Below are 23,396 nucleotides of genomic sequence, written 5' to 3'. Positions count from 1 at the left end.
TCACTTCATTCGTAAATGAAGATAGTTAAATCTTAATTTTTAATAGCAGACTCAAAAATTTTAATCCTAGAAAAAATTGCAGTTAATATGTTTATATTGTATTAATTGTTCATCCAATATTATTAACTTTAGTAACGTTTTAACGGTTTCTGGACGATTTTTATCTTAGCTACTTTTACCTATAAAAAGGGAGGTAAACATTTCAGAGAAGGATCTATTTAAAATAATTAAAAAGTATTACATTAAAATATTTTACCTTATCTGCAGACCTGGTGATATATATATATATATATATATATATATGCTTTAAATTTGTAAAAATAAAGGCTAAAAATGAACACAGAAAATGTATTGTTATCTAGTGTTTGCCATAAATCCATAAACCATGATCTCGAATTTGCTGGTTAAGCCATTTTCTTAAAATAATTTAACCAAGAGTAGGCTTATTATAATTTAACTCTTAAAAGAGCTTTTAGTAATTTATATTTGGTTACAGTTTCCTTTTCTATATTTTGATTCTATAATTTAAAGTATAATTGAATGTTATGTTTGCAGAAAAATTTTCAAACAAGAAAATAATAAGTTCATAAAAAAGCTTTTATAACCAGTTTTTCAAATTGGAAATTCAAAGCCATGATAAAAACAAGAATTTCAATAAAAGCACACAATAAAAAACATTAACATTGTCTGATAAATCTAGACAGTTTTTTCAGTTGCTAATTTTAACAGTTTGTTAAAAGCTCGCACTCGAATTATCTTTCTTTTCAAGATGGCAAAAGCAAGTTTCCTTTTACCTTTTTTTTAAAAAAAAGAGAAAGAAAATTCGAGACAAATTAAATGGAAGTAAAAGAAATAAACTTTTCGATAGCATGTATTAGTTGAAAGACAAAAATTTATTTGACTTGTGGTATATCAAAATTCATTAGGTAAATGTTAACCTAAAAGGGCGTTAAACTAAGTCCGCTGTTTAAGCTAATGAAAGAAATGCATTACGTACTGAGCTAAAAAGTTTTAATTATAGGAGGCATTTGAGTCTGACGAAATAGCCGACTGCTAAATGCAAGCTTATTTTTTTCCGAAAATGAGTTAATTGAATTCTACTTTTAGTAAATCAATTGACGTTTACTGTCGAAAAGGAACATTTCTGCTTTTAACTCTCTGAGTTAAGTGATGCGTAAAAGCACTATTTATATAAAAAGGAGGTACCAGATCTTTGTCGATAAAATGTTTTGAAAGGTAAAAAAAAATTAACTTTTTATATTTAACAAGTTTCAATGAATCTGCAAAGAGATACATTATTTTGCTAAAAAAAAGTATTTAGGAATTGGATATTTGAAATATTAAAATATTTTATTAAGAATTTAATAGTTCGAAAAAATTAAATAATTTGTTTATGTATTTTTAAACCATAAAAAAACGTCTTAATTCGATTCAGATATGAAATTTTAGAGTAATGATTTGGTTGTGAAATAAATTAATAAAAATAAATAATGTCGAGAAGGAACATTACTTATTTTAGCTCTCTGAGTTAAGTGATGCGTAAAAGCACTATTTATAAAAAGGAGGTACCAGATCTTTGTCGATAAAATGTTTTGAAAGGTAAAAAAAAATTTAACTTTTTATATTTAACAAGTTTCAATGAATCTGCAAATTCAATGAAGAGATACATTATTTTGCTCAAAAAAGTATTTAGGAATTGGATATTTGAAATATTAAAATATTTTATTAAGAATTTAATAGTTCGAAAAAATTAAATAATTTGTTTATGTATTTTTAAACCATAAAAAAACGTCTTAATTCGATTCAGATATGAAATTTTAGAGTAATGATTTGGTTGTAAAATAAATTATTAGTTTATTAAGTATATTTAATAAAGTAACATAGTAACATTAGTTTATTAAGTATATTTAATAAGTACAGTGAATGAAACATAAAAATTAATACCTTAATAACTTTTGATCTAATGATCGGATTATCACGTATTAAGTTGCTGTTATTGGATAAAGGGAATAAATTAAAGTGTATCAAATAATTTGCACAGACGATATTGCATGTAACAAAATCAGACTAAAACAAATTTTTTTCTGAATAACTATACATTTTTTTATGAACAAGGATTCTTGATCCTCGAAATATGGGAGTAACCGCAATCTGGGAAACAATACATTTTTAATATGGACAAGGATTCTTGATCTTTGAAATATGGGAGTAACCGCAATTTGGAAAACGATGCATTTTTTTAAAAAATTTGGACAAGGATTCTTGATCTTTGAAATATGGGAGTAACCGCAATCTGGGAAAAAATACATTTTATGTATGAACAAGTATTTTTGATCCTCAAAATATGGGAGTAACTGCAATCTGGGAAACAATGTTTCAAGGACAGCAGCTACAAATTTGGAATCCTTAATGTTTTACCAAGTATTTTACCACATCTCTGGAACTTTTAAAGAGAATCAAAGCATTTTTGTGCACAGTTATAAAACTGTAAAAAGTGGAATTTTACCGAGTAGATCTGGACAGCAAAAACTAAGAAAAATCTAATTTCAGTTCAAGCATTTGGAAAGTCTTATCTAATTAACAATATTTGCATTTTTGCAATTATGAGTGTGCATAATTAAAAAAAAATCAACTTTGGCGGTTACAAATTAATGCGAAAATGCGAAAACTTTCAAAATTTAAAAAATTTATTTCCTTAAACTTATTGTACAATATGTTTGAGGAATAAATAAATGAAAAATATGTTTAAAAACAGCGTTTGAATTTTAATTAATTGAAACCTGCCAAATAGTGTTGATTAATAAAAAGATTTTTCCATCATGTAGATTTCTATAAAAAATTATCTTTCAACGAAATTAACTTTATTAGATTGAAACATTTTTGAGAATTGAAAATCATAAGAGTGAGAATTTGTACTTTGAGAAAACAAAATAATGAAACTACATCATTTGCATTTAAAATTCGAATTCCATCGTTACGTTTTTAACATCAATTAAATTAAGAAACTCATCATACAATCATACATATCAATCGATTTAGAAAATTGCTTTCTGTCAAATTTTGCTACAGTTTTTTTTAACTTAGTAGAGACTTTGATGTTATTAAGGAAATAACAGTCACAGGACAGGACAGGAGAATGTACTCTTTTCGATTTTTTTTAAGAATGCTCAAGTTATTTTAATGCTCCTCGTAAATGTCATTTCATAGTTTAGTTTTTGTGGCAAAATTTAAGATTTAACTTGCCTACAGAGTAAAATCACTTTTGAATGTTCAACGAAATGTGAACCTAATAGCAGCGAAGTAATAAAAATTCATCAATTGCATTGAAAATTCTAACGTTTCATTACGTTTTTAAAATCATTTAAATTAAGAAACTCATCATACTATCCTACATATTAATCGATTCAGAAAATTGCTCTCTACTAAATTTCGATGCAGTTTTGCAGTTTTTTAATTTAGTGGATACTTTGTACTTGATGTCATTAAACAAATAACAGTCACAGGACAGGAGAATGCACCACTTCTGATTTTTTAAAAATAGAATACTCAAGTTCCTTTAATGCTCCTTGTAAATATCATTTCATCGTTTAGTTTTTGTGACAAAATTTAAGACTTAACTTGCCTACAGAATAAAATCACTTTTAAATGTTCAACGAAATGTGAACCTAATGGTTCATCAGATGAGAAAGAAACATTTCCGACAGAGTTCTGGACCACATCCACAAAGCAAGCTCTGAGAGGCATTTTATCATCTCAGGTTGGCTAAAGGCCAGCACAGAATCCAGTGATCCATGTTTTAGATTCGGCAGTTACAGTTTGACGATGCTTATTGCGTCTTGGAAAACATTTTCAACGGTTATGGCTAACATTGTTTCTGTCATGAAAATAAAAAGGTTTATTATTGTACTGCTTCCAGACACAAACACTTGTATGATTTATTATAGGATATTGCTCGGCTCATCGGATATTTTCATCATATGTTAGAGCTATTTGGTCAACAAAAGGATAAGAAATTAAAGAAGCTAAATAAAACTAATTAGAAGTTATCTTACACTGAGAAAAGAAATATGATCAAAACTACCATAATTTGGCAAAATTTACTGCGTTTCTGTCTGTATGGGAACATTAAAAAGCTCGGCAATTTTTATCGAAGCGCTTTGATGATGGTTTTGATAAAATTAACAATAAAATGTGGTCTTATAATATGTGATAAAATATGGTAAATGTTACAAAATATGGTAATTTTATCATCATACCTTAGAGCATGGCATAAAAATCATTTATTCGGTCAGATTTATTTTTCAGTTTTTCATTTTCACTAATTGTGTGGTAACAAAAATCATAATTTTGAAGTTGACCGTTACGATATAAACGGAAAAATCGCTAAATGAATAGTTTAAATACCGTATATAAGTATTATTTTTTTTAACTAGAAATGTCATTATCATACTGTAAGGTAATTTTACTAGAATTGTTTTCTCCGTGTAGTTTTTTTCTGTAAAGGGCAGAGTAATATCGAATTTTATGAAAAACATTAACTCAAATGTGATTAAAAATGTACTTCCTTTCCAAAAGCATTTTATTACCTGTCTTCAAACATTATTTTTAAGACTTTACAACGATAATTACAAAACATTGAATTAAATATGTAATAATTTTCTATTGAGAGACACTAAGAAACCTAATTTTTCTTTAGTTTTAAATATTTCAAAACTGATGCTTATTGAGCTGTAAAATATTTTATATCTCTCAAATTTAATGGTTTTTTTTAATCTTTAATGTAAATCACAGAAAGTAAAAATATTTTAGGATAGGATTTTGATAACTGTGGTTTAGAGAAGTAATCTGAGATAAAGGGAAAATGACATTGATTTTTATCAAACTTTCTGTTCATTTTTAAGCTGCGTTTAGTATTTTTTTTAAAAAATTTTGAGAAAATAATCAAAATTCTGTCAAAAATGCTTCACAACTTAAATGGTAACTATTTTTTTTCTTTTCTAACACATAAAACGCGTTTTAAAAATCAAGTTAAAGATGAGACCCGTTAAAACTTTTTAAAATGAGCCTGTCTTAAATATTAATATAATAATTATGATAATAATAATAATAATAATAGCAATAATAATAATAATTATATTAGAAATAAAAAAGAAGCATAATTTTTTACTATTTGCTAAAAAATAATATTTTTTATAAAAAAGCATAAAAATATATATACGTAGTATATCTTTTTCATTACTTCTAGATTAAAATCTTCTTTTATAGATCAATATAAATAAAAATTGTAATATAAAAAGAAAAGAAAAGCCATTTGGATGAACGCTCTAATGAATATTAACTTATGATCTTATAATATATCACTAATGCTTTTTGTTCTGATTAAATAAAAAAGTATTTTTAACCTTAATAACGTTAATTATTTTATGCTTTTACTTTTGATATAACTTGCGTATTTTTTTTTCTCAGTTAATGAAAGTTTTAGTAGTTACTTTATGCACACAACTTTTTCTACAGAAATAAAGTAGATTATATTTCCTGACTGTATGAGCAATTAAAATTCAAACACTCTAATACAGTTATAGACTGGCTTTGAACAGTTAGAAGTCCATATATTGAGTATAGTGCACATATATAGTACTGAAGGCCATATATATAGTAAATAGAATATTAAACAGCTCTAAGTGCTTTATAAACTTGGATCTAAGTAATGTGAAAGCTTCCTAGTTATGCAATGGATGTAGATGCTGTAGTGCTTCAATCAATAGTAATTAACTAATCTATAAATTTAGTCTAATCCTTCAATTGATAGTTTTGCATTTGAATTACATTATTAAATATATTTTGTGAATAAATCTCATTTCTGACAGAAAATAAAAGTAACATTATTTATTGAGCTGATTTTACAAGCACGCACATAAATTGTCATGTCATGCTACAAACCGATTTAAATTTAAAAGATGATTTATTACAATACATTTGTGTTACGAGAGGGAATACCTTAAATTTCAATTTTCCCCTAACTACTAGCACCTAAGATGCTTCCTTTTAAGAATTTTTTTTTTAAAGTATAAAATTGGGCAAGTTAAAAATTTATTTTGATATTATTTTCACAAAGGGCAGTTGTTTTAAAGGTAACAGAATTAATTTAACATAAATAACTAAAAAGGAATGCTCATTGAGGTATTTGGCGCTTAAAAGCAATCAGATTTATGAAAACTTCATATTTACAAGCAACTTCGCAGCTGAATATAAGAATTAATTCTGAACATAATTTATTCATTTTTAAACTATAAAATAAACCTGTTGAAATTTAATGAATATGTATTTTAAAAATATGATTTATATTTCTAGTTAATTAGGCTTTATAGCAATCAAGTATCGTACAGGTAAAATTGAGCATGTTTGCATCGTGAGATAGTTGTGGTAACGCCATTGGAAGAATGTCATTGGGTAATGCCATTGGAAAGGAAAGTTCAAAAACATTCCATCCTAATCTTAATGCTTATTTTGCAATAGTAAATATAATTTAATTTTATAATTTTAATATCACACTGTTAAAAAAAATTAGTTACATTACGGAAAATTTCTGGCAGAAAAGTTGCCAGAGATTATCTGTATTCTACGGAAAAAGCACGCTGACAGAAATTTCCTGTTACAGAACACTACAGAAAATATCTTTCACGCACCAGATATTTATTTTTTATTATTTGAATAAATAAGTCAGAGTACGACAGAGAAATTTGGCATGAAGGTAGCTGGATATTCTCGGGTTTGCTTAGTGAAACTGATTTCTAAAATTTTGATTAGTTTTTTTCATTGTTTTTAGAGATTTGTAGAGAATTTTGAGACATCGAAAACCATCACGTTTGAAAGAATTGAACGCAGGACCATCCACGTATGATCCCAACTTTTTGACCACAAACATGCCAATTGGCACCAGTTTTTATGTATCAAACTATTTGTTGCCGCTTTGATACCAAAGTTTTTCATATTCAAAAATAAAACAATCTGTATCTAACAGATATATCAATCTGTATCAATGGTTAGATTAGATTTTACTTGTTAATAGAAAAAATGCCTCTTTCGACAAATTGCGATGTAGTTTAACAGCGAATTTCTGTAGTTTTAGAGAACTGGAGTTTTCTGTAGGAAAGTTACAGAATTATTATGTTTTTAACAGGAATTTTTTACAGCGCACAACACGTCCATATCTCATCTGAAAAATGCAGGTTAGCGTTCCTGCTGCGAAGTCAATGGTTGCGGGTTCAAATCCTGCTTAGGGCATGGATGTTTCTCTTTATGTTATCCTCTGTTATGTGATGTGTGATTGTGGCCCACCCTATGAATGGTTATTTGTGGTAGTGTTGCGTGGGTAATGTTGATCACCTTTGTGATTAAGGTTCACAGGTGCCCACCGGGTAATGTTGAAGAGCAACACTTCCGGTAGCTTCCTAGGCAAAGAACGAGAGTTCAGTGCCTGCCGTAAAGAAAAAATCTTTTTGAAAAATTATTCAGGAAAGTTATGAAAAAAATCTTTTTAAAAAGGGGACTTACCAGATGCTGTATCAAGAGCGAAGTGGTCTTGGGGGTCTCCAGCAGTAATTTCGTATGAAATTCTCTGATCAGGATTCATATCAAGGTCAAAAGCATCCATTTTAACGACAGTTGTACCTTCTGGAGAATTTTCAGGAATATTTGGGTAATATGCTGGCTCGAATGTTAAAGGAGTATTATCATTTTCATCTTCCACTTCTATATAAACATCGAGACGAGTTGTTAGTGGTACAGCTCCTCTGTCTTGAGCAATGACAGTTAACCAATAACGTAGACTCGTTTCTCTGTCGAGTACTGCTCTTGTTCTTATGTTTCCTAAAAAATAAAGTATTTAAAACATATTGCAAAATACAAAGAAGATGAATTTTAGAGCAATGTATAATTTCCATACATAAAAAGATAAAATATTTGTTAAATTCAGTTTTAATAACAGTAAATTGAGCAAGGATAAACTAGTAAACGGCTCAAATAACACAGCTAGAATTTTTGGAGTGGGTTGAACTTATTATATGGTTCAATTAAATGATGGCAAATTTGAAATTGTGATAACTTGAACCATGTTATTGGATAATAATTGTTATTTTACACTATTCAAACAAAAGAGTAAAATAATTTTAAATATGATGGTATTCAAACTAGTAATTGTAGGAAAACCGTTTATTAACTGCTTTAACCTATTACAGTTAAACAACCAGAATATTATCGCACAAACTAGACCCACCTAATTAGTTTCTTACAGATGGGTACATATTAGAGCCGACAGCGCTAGTCTGTCAATCTCATGACATACAGAACGAAGGTTCGAGTCTCAGCTTTGACACCACAATAGTTTCTCTTTTCCTTTCAATTCATGAAGTGTTTCAAGTCTCCTGCAGTTTCCATTTTGCGACCATGGACCATTAAAATATGATGCTCTCATTCACACACATATAACAGCACCATAAAACTGCTTCTTTTTACGGTTTTGAAACCATGCTAGTTGTAAATGGTTAAGAAACCTTATAGTTTTTCATTCGTGGTTTTTTGACCATACTAGCTATAAACGGTTTCAAAGCCGTAGATGAAATTTTTTTTTTACCGTAAACTTTATGGTTGATCGGATGGACAGACTGCTGCCGATTATTTTACCATAATTTTAGAATTAAAATTCTAACAGTAAAANTAAACTAGTAAACGGCTCAAATAACACAGCTAGAATTTTTGGAGTGGGTTGAACTTATTATATGGTTCAATTAAATGATGGCAAATTTGAAATTGTGATAACTTGAACCATGTTATTGAATAATAATTGTTATTTTACCATATTCAAGCAAAAGAGTCAAATAATTTTAAATATGATGGTATTCAAACTATTAATTGTAGGAAAACCGTTTATTAACTGCTTTCACCTAATACAGTTAAACAACCAGAATTTTATCGCACCAACTATGCCCACCTAATTAGTTCCTTACAGATCGGTACATATTAGAGCCATAGGGCTAATCTGTCAATTTCATGACATACAGAACGGAGGTTCGAATCCCAGCGTTGACACCACAATATTTTCTCCTTTCCTTTCAATTCATGAAGAGTTTCAAGTGTCCTGCAGTTTCCACTTTGCGAAAATGGACCATTAAAATATGATGCTCTCATTCACACACACATATAACAGCACCATAAAGCTGCTTCTTTTTACGGTTTTGAAACCATGCTAGTTGTAAATGGTTAAGAAACTGTATAGTTTTTTATTCGTGGTTTTTCAACCATACTAGTTCTAAACGGTTTCAAAACCGTAGAGGTAAATTTTTTTTTTACCGTAAACTTTATGATTGATCGGCAGGCTAGACTGTTGTCGGTTATTTTACCATTATTACAATTCTAACAGTGTACTTAGATAGAAACTTGCTTCATTGGACAAAAAAGAAGAAAAAAATGTACTTAAAGCTTAAAAATGAAAATATTTTCTTAAAACGTTAATAATAACAAAAGGTTTTTAATTTTTTGGCAAAAGAGAATTTTATTTTATAGTAAGTATTTTTAGTACATATTTGTTAAAATTTCTTATATTTCAGTAAAATAATGACAAGTTCCATGTTTGAAGCCAATAAAATCTTCTGGGACAAACCATTTCAGATTAGTGCAGAGGAAAGAATCCTCCAATAATTAAAATGCGATTTTAAATACTGCAGTAAATTAAAATGAGATCGAAGAAATCTACAAAGGACAAACCAATCTATCAAAAACTCATTACCTATGAAATAAGTATGCAAACTGAGAACAAAGCCGATATCCTCTTAAGAATAAATGAGTGAGATGACTTTATCTTTTGGAGATTTGAAAAAGTTCATTTCTGTAAAATTAGATATTACAAAACTGAGTTTAGAAGAGTTTTATAAAAAATAATTTAATACTTGATGTAGAATATCTGTTTAATTTTTTTTAAAGTTTTCTTATCAATGCAATAGCTATAGAATGAGTTTCTAAAAATATTCATCAATTGTAGTTATATAGGTAGAGTGATAAAAAACAACTTAAGCAAATTACTTGATTAAAAACTTCATTCACTTCAAAAATATATAAATAAGAAATAATAGTTGGCATGTTTCAAGCGCTTAAAAACAAGAGCCAATTTTCAAGTTAGAAAGTAATTTAATATTTGATGTAAAATTTTTATTAAATTTTTTAGAAAGTTTTCTTATCAATGAAACAGTTGTAGATGAGTTTCTAAAAATATTCAGCAATTGTAGTTATATAAGCAGAGGGGAAAAAAAAACAGATTAGACATATGTTTTGTAGACATATGTAGTATTTTATGCTTATTGAAACATCTCATTCCAGCTTTCAAATAAATATGAAAATATTACAATATGAAACATATTTACAAATTTCTAATGTTATCATTTTTCTGCTAACTTTTCTTTATTGTATACAAGCTGCAAACGTGTCACTATATTTTATGCAAGAGGATAGTAATACACCAATTCATAATTTGTCTCATTTTTCACGAAATATTTTCTGGTATAACAGCCGATGGGATTTATCACAAACTCGTGACCCACAAATGGGCAAAAAGTGGATCAAATGTGGTGAATAAGGTGGCTATTCTTGTGGAGCAAGCAAGCCAAAAAAATGTGCTTTGTGCTATTTTTAAATGAGTTTAGCTCAGTTATAAACGAAGGAGAATCCAGTAGAACCAATGCACATTTTTACTTCCATAAAAATTTTATAGCTCTAGTAGAGATAAAAACTATTTGAATTTAAATTCTGTTTAAGTTATTTTATGCTACCCCTGTATCATCTTTTTTTATAAGACCCTTCTTTAGTTGACTCTAGAAATATTTATTTCTTAGGAATTAGTTACTGTGTTGTTTGATAGCTATAATCAGTCATGTCAGTTCAAATCTCAGTGTTATTATGGCTTGGAAAGAATGAATTCTCTGCCTTCAATTCATAGTAAACAATGTACTATATTGTATTCGCACTAAACTATGCATTTTTTGCACTATTGTTATGGTATATTTTTGTGATAGTTACTTGTGACTTTTAACATTTTTTCTCCTTTTTGAAAGCTCACATAAGTCTAGAAAATAAACCCCTGAAAAATTCACTCATCTATTTCACTTTCCGTGGAATTTATAATACGAGGATATCCTGTAAGCTAAGTTTCCTATATTTTTTGTTGCACATATATCCAGATATCTTCGATCATATTGCAGCATTTTGGAAGTTAAAAATTTGTCTTTTCTTTCTACACAATTACTACTTCGGTCGATGCATTTTTGTTAACTCTATGCCAGCTTTCATGGGCCCATGTCATATCATCTCTCTGCTATGTCCTTAAGACTACATTTTCAGCTTCACACGCTTAATCGTCACTGATCTGCACTAGCTTCAGTGGAAAATCATTACAGATCAACTCTATTATCCAGACTGGGGACCGAATGACTGCCATCCGGTTCCTGAGTTGAAAGGTTATTTAAGTGGAATTCGATTCAATTCCAATAAATAGTTGAAAGTAAATGCAAGTACATGGCGGAGAGTTAGTATGACATGGGCATTAAAAAAGTTTATAAAAACGTATCAACAACAAAAGGGGCGATGAAGTTGAAAAAAAGAAAAAATGTCAACCTCTAAAATCTGAAGGACATAAGCGGATCTGTTTATTTCACGGAAAAAAACAGAAACTAGGGTATTCTAGAAAAGCAGGGAGCCTTACTTTTAGGTTTGCTCATGGAATACATCTTAAAATTAGGAAGTTAGTATGTCTGAAAGTAATAATTGAAAGTAATTAACTTAATTTTTTCCTTTTAACATATTCCAGAAATATAAACTAAAAAGGAACAAAAATAACAACGATTTGATCCTGCTATAAAGAATTTAAAACGAAAGAAAACTTTTTTCATAAAAAACAATTCCTTTATTTCAAATTTTAAATGTGAATCTTGTTTTAAAGTAATTTAAAGGCAAAAACAGGTAATTACACAATGGCTTCTAAAAATAAAAATTAGCTATCAAGATTTATTTTTATTTTAATGTAGAGATTATTATAGAAGAAAAAAGAAGACTTTGGATTGTTTAGGTATTAATAGTTATTCTTTTTAAATGTGTGTCTTGAATATTGAAAAAAAACTAACAAACAAAATGTTTGTTTAGAATAATTAATAGGGAAACTACTTAAAAAACATGAAATGCATAAATTTAATTAAGTAAGTATTTTGATGACTGCAATCCTTTATTTTTAATTAAGCTAGTGAATTACGTCTGGACGTTTAAAGGACATTTTGTAAATGAAAGAACATTGCTAATTTTATTTTACCTTTTATTATTAAAATAGTGCTTAATTTATGTTTAAATTGTCCGTGACTAAGTCATGCATTTCATTAAAAAAATAGTCTGGTTAATTTTATAGTTTAATAAATCTGTAGTTAAAAATTTTCCGTTAAAAACTAAAAAAATTTTATAATGGATTCTAGAAAACAGAAGTAAAATGTTGAAACAGCTTTAATTTCTTAATTTTTTTAATCTCTAATCTAACTCTTGGATGAATTAATAAGCTCCTATTTCTTTTTTAATTATTCTGATAAAATTACTTTTTAAGTTTGAACTTTTTTAAAAACTTCATTTTTAAAAAAAATCAATTCAACACTAAAAGAAAGAAACACTTAACATTTTTGAAACCATAATTTTATAATAATTATAAATAAGTAATGATGAATTATTAGTATAGAATATAATAATTTTTGATGAAATGCAAGTTAATTCCCGAAAAAAGGAAATCCATCGTTGTTAAAACAAATAAATAAAACAATTTTCAAAGGATTATATTTTAATTCTTAACCATCAGGTAAAATGAATTTTTAGATAGGATTATAGCTCGTTTAGAAAGGCTTAAATATGAAATAAAAATATTTTGAAGAAATATTGAACTAATAAGGGTGTGCTTTGCGGTTTTTAGGGGAAATTTTAAAAATCTATTGCATTAGGGAAAAACTTTTCCGAATTCTTTCTATTGTAGTGCAACTGAAATGAGTTAAACATTTTTTTTTAAATTCCACATCTATATCATATCCTCCTCTATGGTTGATAAAACGCAATTTTATTGCCTGTGGGAAAAAAAATCATGAAACACTGCAATGTGTTATGTAGTTAGTTACATCACACTAAGTACTGTGACATGTAACTTGAGAGTATTTTTTTCATGCAACAGGGATGATTTTAACAAAATTCTTTGATTTCCGGTTGATACCATATCCTCCTCCATGGTTACTAAGCTTGAGTAAGACTCCTGTTAACTGATTGCCTAAGTAAAAACTCCTAAGACACTGTAAAGTGCTGTTATGCCATGCCACTGCCAATACCAGCAAGCCTGCTTGGAATTGGTGCATTTCTTATTTTTTCAGTGGCGCCATCTATTGCCAAGAAAACGACTTCAACCACACACAAGTCATAGCCCGTGTTACAGGGAAGATCCAATCATACTCCATTCATTCATCCAGAGATCATAATTTTGACCTGAACTAGATAGCGATCAATCTCCAATTTAGTACCCCCAGAGGTATTGATTTGAACTTGGAGGACTTTGTGACTGGGAGATTTTTAACGTGCACTAGTCACCATTTAATACATGGGGATTCAGATTAACGTTCTCACGAACAAGAGCTCAGCCATACTATACTGTAAAATGTTCTATAGATAGTCATAGTGTTGTTGTTAGTTATGCCACTTCCAATACCAGCACGCCTGCTTGGAAATATTGCGTTTCTTGTTTTTTTCAGTGGTGCCATCTATTGACAAGAATACGACTTTAGCGACACACACGTCACAGCCCGTGTTACAGGGAAGACCCTAACATACTCCATTCATTCATCCAGAGGTAGAAATTTTGATCTGAACTAGATAACGATCAATCTAACATTTAGTACCTCCAGAGGTATTGATTTGTTATGGGAACTTGGAGGACTTTGTGACCCGGAGATATTTAACTTGCACCTGTCAACATTTAATACACGGGGATTCGAACTCACGTTCTCACGGACACGAACCCAACCATGCTATACAGTAAAGTGTTCAAGTGTTCTATAGATAGTCATACCTGGAGCTGAGATATGTATATTGAGATGACGAAGTTTTTCGATTTAATAATGTAAAGTGGTTAAATTAGATAAATATCACGATATCAGAGTTTTTTTTTTTTAAATATCAATATTTTTGATGATATAAAATTTCCGATTTCATCCAGTATAGTATCTCATCATGTATTTAAAAAAGAGCTAAAAGTAGTCAACACTTCAAATCATTTGCTTTAAATTATATTAATTCAGTTAAAACTTTTCGTATGTTTTTGCATGTATTAAAAAAGAGCTAACAGAAGTCATCGCATCAAATTAATCATTTTAAAATATATTAGTCTAGTTAAAAATATTTGTAGATTATTGCTTCGCATCTAAATTAAAACTTGCAAATGTATCGGTAATATTTCCATTTTGGTTTTTATTTTTTAAAAACATATTTTTTACACATTATGCATTCAGTTATCGTAGTCAGTAAAGTATGTTTCAACTTTAAATTGATATTTAATTTCTGTTTTCAATTATTTCACTTCACTTATCACTATTAATTGGGCGTACAAACAACTCAAAACGAAAGCGACGGATCATATTTACTTTTATCGAATAACACTCAAAAGTGATATTTTCTCTGGCACTGAAGTTTCTCTTTCTTAATTTTTGATATTGAGCAGGCCATTACCATTCCTGCCTATCGAAAGGACATCAAAGAAAACAAGAAAAATGAAAAATCAAAATAAAACGAAAAAAAAAATAATGGGGGGTCGCTCCTTTAACTGTTCTTCAGTTCGTTCTTCATCATCATCTCCTTCAACTTCAGCTCCGGGAGACAACCCGGGTGCGATTGGAGAATACGTTATTCTAAAGAAAAGGAGGCAATGGCGCGAAAGATTGGGAATGAAGTGAAAGAAAATGAAGAAAAAAAGTAGTAAACTCTCTCCACTTTCTTTTTTGCAGGCGCCTGATCATAAATGAATTTCGTTCAGTAGCTTTAGGGAGAAGAACAGATGAAAAATTTGTCCATAAGAATGTTCGATTTTCTTTCCCTCTTTTTCTGAGGTAGATGCATTGGCTTTGTAATCAATGTTTTCTTTTGTATTCTTTTGTTTAGCACTCTTTTAAAAGCATTCTTACTCCAGAAATGCATGGTGTAGCTTTATCACTACGTTTAGAACATTTATTTTGTGAAAAATATTTTTTGCTGATTTCTCATTTCATCAGTTCATAATGGGAAACACCTTCGGGCTTTTAAGAACTCGTAATGTAACTGTAAATTAAAATATGCTTTTATGAAAAGAAGTGCTAATAAAATTATCTGTTTCAGAAAGTATGCAGTTTTCTGTGAAAGTGTTTGAAAAAATAAAGTTTACAACCAGAGTAGAAGTTTTTAAAAAAAAATAACATAGCATAGGTTGAATGCGCTGTTGAAATTTTGAATGAAAGTATAAGTATGGTATAAAAAGTTGTTGATATAAACGTTTATATGATTTTTTTTCAATTACGCATAAACAAATTTGATTTGATTATTTTTAAACTCCAGTTTTTAATTTATTTCAGTGCAATGGTATGAATAAATGTGTCGTGTTTTGGGGAAATATTTGGAGCAATTTGCAACAGAAATTTTCTTTGATTTCTTGAAAAATATGAAGCAACAATTTGAAACCTTTTGAGCAGTTGGAAGCAATAGGCTTTACAATATTAGCTTATCTGGAAATAGAATTCAAATTTTTTTACATATAGAATAATTAATTTAGCAATGTAACATGCTTAATAGAAAGTACCTATTTTCCGACTTAGGAAAAAAATTAATGTTTCGAGGCAAGATTAGCATCTGAAAATCACTTTTTTAGATTTGTTGAAACTTGTTTCTTGTTTTTGTTTGCAGTTCTTGCAGCTGAAATCAATTGGAGCTAGGTTATAATAGGCTCAACGCAATTATAAGCAAAGGTTAATTTTTATCGCAAGTTGAAGTACCAATGAATTTATAGACCAAGTATAAATTCATTGTTTTCACAATTTTTTTAATAGATTTGTTATTTCTGTTAAAACGTGATAATTTTATCATTAGTTATAAACAAAAAAGCCGATTGATTATTTCATATAACCGATATTGCTTTAAAATATGATAATTATCTCCATTAAAAAGTGATTAATTATCTTCTAAAGTGTAATTTCGTAGTACATGGGGAAAATTGTTACTAATTATTAAGTGTACAACAGATAAATAAAACACTTTTCATAATAATAGACAATATTTTCATTCGCTAATATATACAAAGCGATCAAATAAAGTGGTACGTTTTAATAATCTAAAATAAACCTTTCACTATAAATTTAATTTATAAGTTAAATTGATAGAAAATTAAAAGAACAAAGAAAGTAAAGCGAATAGTGTTGAAAAATACTATCCGTTTAATCATAGCAAAGTGTTGTTATAAAGAAGCATTGTTTAGGAAGTTAAATCTGAATTAATAATGTTAATATGCGGGTAATAAAGTTTCCCATAAATTTGCTTCAACATGTAACTCATGACTTTAATGAGGTAATTTGGAGGTTTTGCAACAAATTATATCGCTTTTACTACCTAGTTCAAAACAACGGAAACTTCAGTATTAAAGCACGGTAAATATTTTTGACGCATAACTAGTGCGTAAATATATCAGATGTAAGTAAATACGCGTTTACTTGAATAGTTAAGAAAATTGAATGCTTCAAGAAAATAGTTCATCTTTTCTTTAAAAGATAACATAAGTTTTAAAGGTATGATTAAATTATTGTATTTTTGAACGTTGTTAAACTGCGGATAAAATCAATTTTATTGCAATTGTAAGGAAACAGCTTATTGTAAGAATGTATTAATTGTAAGGAAACGGCTTACCAACTTCAAAAAAGAAAATAAACAATTACAAAGAAAAAAAATATACAGTTAAAAAAATAATAGCTATATTGCATGCTAATGTTGAATGAATGGAAAAATATATTGCAATTTTAAATTTTATTTCTTAGTTAAAAAACAACTTATATAAGTGCTACTATTATCGATCAAATAAAGAAAAAAATGAACGGTTCTACGATAAAAAGATAGGATAAAAAAGAGGAAAAAAACACCACTTAAAACTTAAAAATCAAAATATTTTCTTAAAACGTTAATAATAACAAAAGGTTTCTAATTTTTTGGCAAAAGTGAATTTTATTTCATAGTAGGAATTTTTAGTATATATCTGTTAAAAACTTTTATATTTCAGTCAAATAATGACAAGTTCCATGTTTGAATCCAATAAAATCTTCTGGGACAAACCATTTCAGATTAGTGCAGAGGAAAGAATCTTCCAATAATTAAAATGTGATTTTAAATACTGCCGTAAATTAAAATGGGATCGAAGAAATCTACAAAGGACAAACCAATCTATCAAATGTTTTATTTTCTATAAACTGTTTCATTATTCAATATTAGCTCATGCATTGTTCAAAAAATGTATCTTTAATTATACTCATATTGAATGTTACGAAGTTTTGGAAAACAACCTTAATAAATGAAAGTTAAAGAAACATATGATATCGTAACACAAGATATGTTTCTGCATATACATAAAATAAAAAAAAAATAAATAAACTAACACACTGCAAAAAATTGCGGTATAAAGTACTAGCTCTTTGGGTGCATCATCCGTAAAATCAAAGTTACCGTAAAATATTATACCGTAAATTTTACAGTCATATTTATTTAATTAGAGTTATTCAGGATTTTGCGGCAATAATTTCTGTAAAAATTACAGTATATCAAATTTTCATGTTCCGGAACATGTTCCGGTAAAAATAGATTTTACGGTAAAAAGTGCCGGTACTTTTTAATGTAATTTGATCCGGAAATTTTATTGTGCATTTGATTCATTTGTGAAATATTCACATTTAATGAGCCTTATAAATTTTAGGAGAGAAAAAAAAACGCAGTTTTGCAAAATTATCTAGCTTAAAAATCATACAAAACTTTCCTATTATTCTACAAAAGTTGTCTTTTATTAAAAGGTTTTTTAGAGTAGTAGTTATTGAAAGCAAAGAATGCCAAATAGAGCGTTCAACTCATAATTAAAAGAATTTTCCCACCAAGTAATATAAGTTTTATGCTACAACGAAAGATTTTTAGAAGATAACTGTTCGATAGCTTTTACACAACGTTTACTTTATCGTTTTTAAAATTTTCTTTATATTTTTGTTCAAAATTTGCATTTTCCATAACACATTTTATTTACAAACGTAACGTAAAAATTCCATTAAAATATCTTACACTATACTTTACACTGATATTATATGATCTATCATTATACATAAATAAGTTTTCATAAAATTGTTTAAGAGTGCACAATAAAAATTCGGGATTAAATTACGGTATGACTGGTGCATCATTCATAAAATATCATACCGCAATTAGTAATATTCCTTTAATAAGAGTGATTCAGTGATTTTACGGTAATTATTACTGTAAAAATTACGGTCTATCAGACTTTTGGTTTCGTAACATAACGGGATTTTACGATAAAAAGTATTTTTTACAGTAATTTTTTTCAGTGCAGATCACTGGAATTTACTACATTTAATACTAATGGTGATTCTTGGCGTGTCTTGAAATGCAATAAAAAGGTATTTTTAATCTGCCGAATTTCAAATGCAAATTAGCTTTAAACAAAATGAATTTAACGATAACGGAAAGAAGCAGAAGGAAATAAAATGGTTTTTTATTTTTACTGAACAAACGCGTAAGAACAAAATGGATTTTGTTGTAAAGGAATAAGAAGATAAAAACGAAGCTAAGGCATCTTTATTCAAACAGTAATTGAAATTTTGATGAAAACGTAACACACGAAATGACGATTAAAGATATCGATCATAAACACGCATATACACATTCACAACAAAAATATCGATTCAGAACAGAATCATGTCAACTTAGAACAAAACGAAAGAGATTTCTTACAAAAATAAACGAAAAATATAGAATAAAACAAAACTTAAAATTATTCCAAAAGACTCGTTACCTAGTGATAAATTCTTTCAGGGAGTGAACGGAATTTCAGGAATTCCGGAAAATTCCAAAGGTCTTGCCTTCTCCCTTGACATATTAGCAACACGTTTAAAGGGGTAAAAGTGTTCGCTTAAAAGAAAAATCTGGAAAACTAGTATATAGCATGAACTTTCAGGACTTTATCAATAAATACCGACTGTCTTGTGAATTCACACATATCTTAGTAAATTAATAATTAGGTTCTTCTACAAACAATCAAAATATTTGTTTAACTTGCTTATAATAAATATCTTAGAATCTACTGAAATAATTAATTGCTCATTAGGACTAATTGACTGTTAATGTATTAATTAAAAATGAAATGTGATTAGCAAATACAAATGCATATTTTTAAATTGCAACATAAATTGTAAAAAATTGTATGCTGTTTTGCACAAGTAAGAGCCAGTTGCTGTGGAATGTATACGATTTAAATTTCGTTATTGACTTTAAATAGCCATAATTAAATTAATATAACAATGATGAAATATTTGTACTGTAATGAAATATGAGATTACATATTATTACATTATTTCTTTTTACTTTTTTATAAAATCAGAACGTTTCGCAATGACCACCCTAAATATATAGACTTCGTCAAAAATGAATTAAAAATGTATGCACATTAGCTTTTTTATTCACGCAGAAAACAAATATGATGCCAAAATCTAAGGAATCACTACTGAGGAAAACAACAAAACCTGTTTGATTGGCTGATAAAACTGCGATGAGTTGAAAGGAGATAATTAGAAGAAACTCTAAGTTTTATCAGACAATCAAACTTGCTTTAGTGTTTATTGACGTAAATTATTCAACCGATTCTAATAGGGGGTTTGCTTACTCTTCAGTTAAATATTAATTTTCTACCTCCATTGCTTGTTAATTTTTAATTAATTTTAGCAATGAATCTAAACAAAAAATGTAGTAAAACGCTGATTTTACAAAGAAACCCTGCATGGTGCATTATTATGCTTTCCGTTCATTCTAAAAAACTTCAAAATTATGCATTGATTAATTTTGAAAGGTCAAATTGTTGTTATTTTCATTTGATATATAGATTAATTACTTTTAATTTTTTCTAGAAAACTTTTTTTAATTCATTTCAAATCTGAATTCAAGGAAACAATAAGCAGAATTCAGAGCTCAATACCTAGATATAAAGTTAGTAAATCTAAAACTGAACACAAAAATATGAATTGAATACAAGATTAAATTTTTCCGTCTGGCGAATACGATTTGCCATCCCTGCGAGAATGTTTTTTGGTTCATTTGTGAGAAAGCATAGAACAAATTGTGGAAACACGTCTCATTTGCAAATCCTCTGTCAAAATCCGTTGGCATCAACTCCAACTCATACTTGTCCCTTCTGAAATTCATTTGATCGCGAAACAATGATCCTCTTTGATATTTTTGACAGATATTTTCAACGTCTTCATCGTTTCGAAATGTTGAAAAGTTTCCAGAAAGAGCATATCCATCAACAATCTCACCACGTTCAAAGCGGCTAAACAATACGAAAACTAGCGTGTAGCTCATAACATCCTCCTTAAAAGCCTGTTGAAGCACTTGGTAAGCTTCTGTTGTTTATTTTTAAGTGGGAAACAAAATTTAAAACATATTCTTTGGTATTTTAATAACGACTTCGCAAGTGGAACAAAATAACAGAAAGAGAAACGCAATAATACTATCAAACGTTGGTTGGTTAGTTCTAATGCCAAGGCAGAGGGCGAGCTTCTTGTTTTTAAGTGGCGCCATCTATGGCCAAGAATTCGACTTCTGCCACATCATACGTCACACCTGTTTATAAGGTGGACCCATTCATACATCCAGTCATTCATCTACAGATCGTAACTTTGACCTGAATCAGAGAACGATCGTTCTCCAATCCAGTACCCCCAGAGGTTACTCTCAAACGTTTACCCAAAAACAGATGACGTCTGCACAGTTGTTTTCTGAAGGTGTTCACTATATCCATCTAGCGGGATAATTCTCCTTTACTCTCTACTACGTTTATGAATGGCAGCACTTTCTCAGTTCGGTTTCTTGTGTGTCCCAAGTCGTACGCAATTTTTAAATCTATTTCAGCATAAATTCTAGAAATTACCAATCATAGTTAAATTCATGTTAAAAAAGTAATAAAATTGTTGAAGCAGTTTCTCTTCTAACAAGATTAGAAGTCTGGCGCATTTTTATAATTAAATGAAAACTCATTTTTAGCTCCCGCAAATCAATAAATAGAAAATTCATTGGACCATGTGACTCAAGGTGATCGTTTTCTTGTTTGTTTGTTTTCTTTCTTGTTAATATATATAACATAAATATAAAAATAGATACTGTTTTAGGAGCAATTTAAAGCTCTTATAAATAGCATAAGGAGTTACTTTAAATTCTAATTCAATTTATTTATTCAATTTATTTATTCAATTCAATTTATTAATAAATTTATTACTGAGAACAAAATTAACAGATGCCCATTATAATAGTTTGCCTTACATAATATAATATTTTCTTACAGACAGCAGCGTCACCTCTCGTCAGACTTAATTTCCAAGTTTGAAATTCGATGAAACATTTCATTAATCTCTTAAGTGGAACGTAGCAAACCATTCATTTCCCTCTCTTTCCATTTTATTTGATTTTTCAGAATGGACTCATGTTTGCGATATCCGTTATTAATTCACAATATAATATATATTAATTCAATAGTAAAGTGCAATATGTAGAACAGCAAATATAACACAGAATATAACGTTTAACAGCATTTAATCGTCACTGCTAAATATTATTTTAAAATTGATAAATCAGTATCTTGCATAGTATTTAGATCTGTATTGAAATTACATAAAATTAAGAAAAATGTGCAAGTATTAATAATTAAATCTCTTGAGAGCAAACGCATAAAAGAAAATTTTCTTTTCAGACGAAAATACATTTTCAATTTCGGAAAAGGGTTTATTACTTCCGGTATTTCATCTTTCTCTATATAAGATGTTAGAAAAAGAATCTTCGAATTCCTAAAATACCGGAATTCGGATGCTTTGGTTTCAAAGTAAACAAAAATGATAACTTTTTGTGGTGGGGAATGTAGGAATTATTAGATTTTATCTAGAATCGACAAGATATTGTATTTTACGACGTATTTTAGTGAATAAATAACTGAAAGTGATGTAATTCACAAAAATTATTTCTGCTAAAAAGTAACACTTAATTTTTAACAATGAATTGCAAATCAAATCAGATTATTTACACATTTTATTATCTTTTCAAGAGAACGCCTTGTATGCTTACTCTTTATTGCATTCAATGAAACATAAGTAACCGATATTAAACTTTATTAAATAGAAATTGAAAATGATTATTGTAACCCATAAGTTTAATGTATTATGTAAAATGGTTGAAATTCAATATTATTTTTTAAACTCAATTGTTTTTTGAAAAATGAAGTGATTTTTATAAAGGGGAAAGAATAAGCAGGTAAAAGTCTCAGAATGAGTTTTCTTAAAAATAATTTATTTTATTAGTTAAAGACAAGTTTTTCAACTTACAAAAAAAAAAAAATATTTTTAACATAAAAAAATTTTTTTTTTTAACATTAAAAAAAAAAACATTTTTTAACTTACAAANAAAAAAAAAAAAAAAAAAAAAAAAAAACATTTTTTAACTTACAAAAAAAAAAACATTTTTTAACTTACAATAAAAACATTTTTTAACTTACAAGAAAAATATTTTTTAACTTACAAAAAAAAAACATTTTTTTTTACTTACAAAAAAAACAAAAAAAAAACATTTTTTTTACTTACAAAAAAAAACAAAACATTTTTTAACTTGCAGAATAGAAAGATAGTTTTCTTACAAAAGTCAGGAGATTTGGGAAACGGCCATTACGTAAGTTTCGATTATAGCTAGTTCATGGGCTTTCTCTTAAATAGTAAAAAAAAAAAAAAAAAAAAAAAAAAAAAAAAAAAAAAAAAAAAAAAAAAANAAAAAAAAAAAAAAAAAAAAAAAAAAAATACTTACGAACTGAATTGATATGGTTTGATTGTTAACTGCGTTTTGATATACTTATGGGCTATAGGTGACAGTTCGGAATTCATCCTTAATAATGATCCGAAGACAATACGTGTGCATGCGTGCTTTACACTACCACAGTTTAAGTCTGAGGACAGATGGCAGAAATCTCCTAGATTTTGTACCACGCGCCTCAACCGACCAAAGGTATTTTAATTGAATTGGGGGGA

General features: G+C 28.3%; 1 protein-coding gene across 6 annotated transcripts in view; it reads right to left on the bottom strand.

Annotated features, from left to right (window-relative positions):
• LOC107448983 (FAT atypical cadherin kugelei) overlaps window positions 1–23,396 on the bottom strand; it is a 638,818-nt gene that overhangs the window by 168,818 nt on the left and 446,604 nt on the right. For all 6 annotated transcript variants that reach the window (XM_043040626.2, XM_043040631.2, XM_071187808.1 and 3 more), the window contains one exon: window positions 7,555–7,869. In XM_043040626.2, coding sequence (XP_042896560.1) covers window positions 7,555–7,869 — 315 coding nt within the window. The remainder of the gene's footprint in view (window positions 1–7,554; window positions 7,870–23,396) is intronic.

This window comes from Parasteatoda tepidariorum, chromosome X1, assembly GCF_043381705.1.
Source record: "Parasteatoda tepidariorum isolate YZ-2023 chromosome X1, CAS_Ptep_4.0, whole genome shotgun sequence".
In the NCBI taxonomy this organism is placed as follows: domain Eukaryota; kingdom Metazoa; phylum Arthropoda; class Arachnida; order Araneae; family Theridiidae; genus Parasteatoda; species Parasteatoda tepidariorum.
The sequence above is the reverse complement of the archived record's forward strand: the minus strand, read 5'-3'. Positions and strand labels throughout refer to the sequence as shown.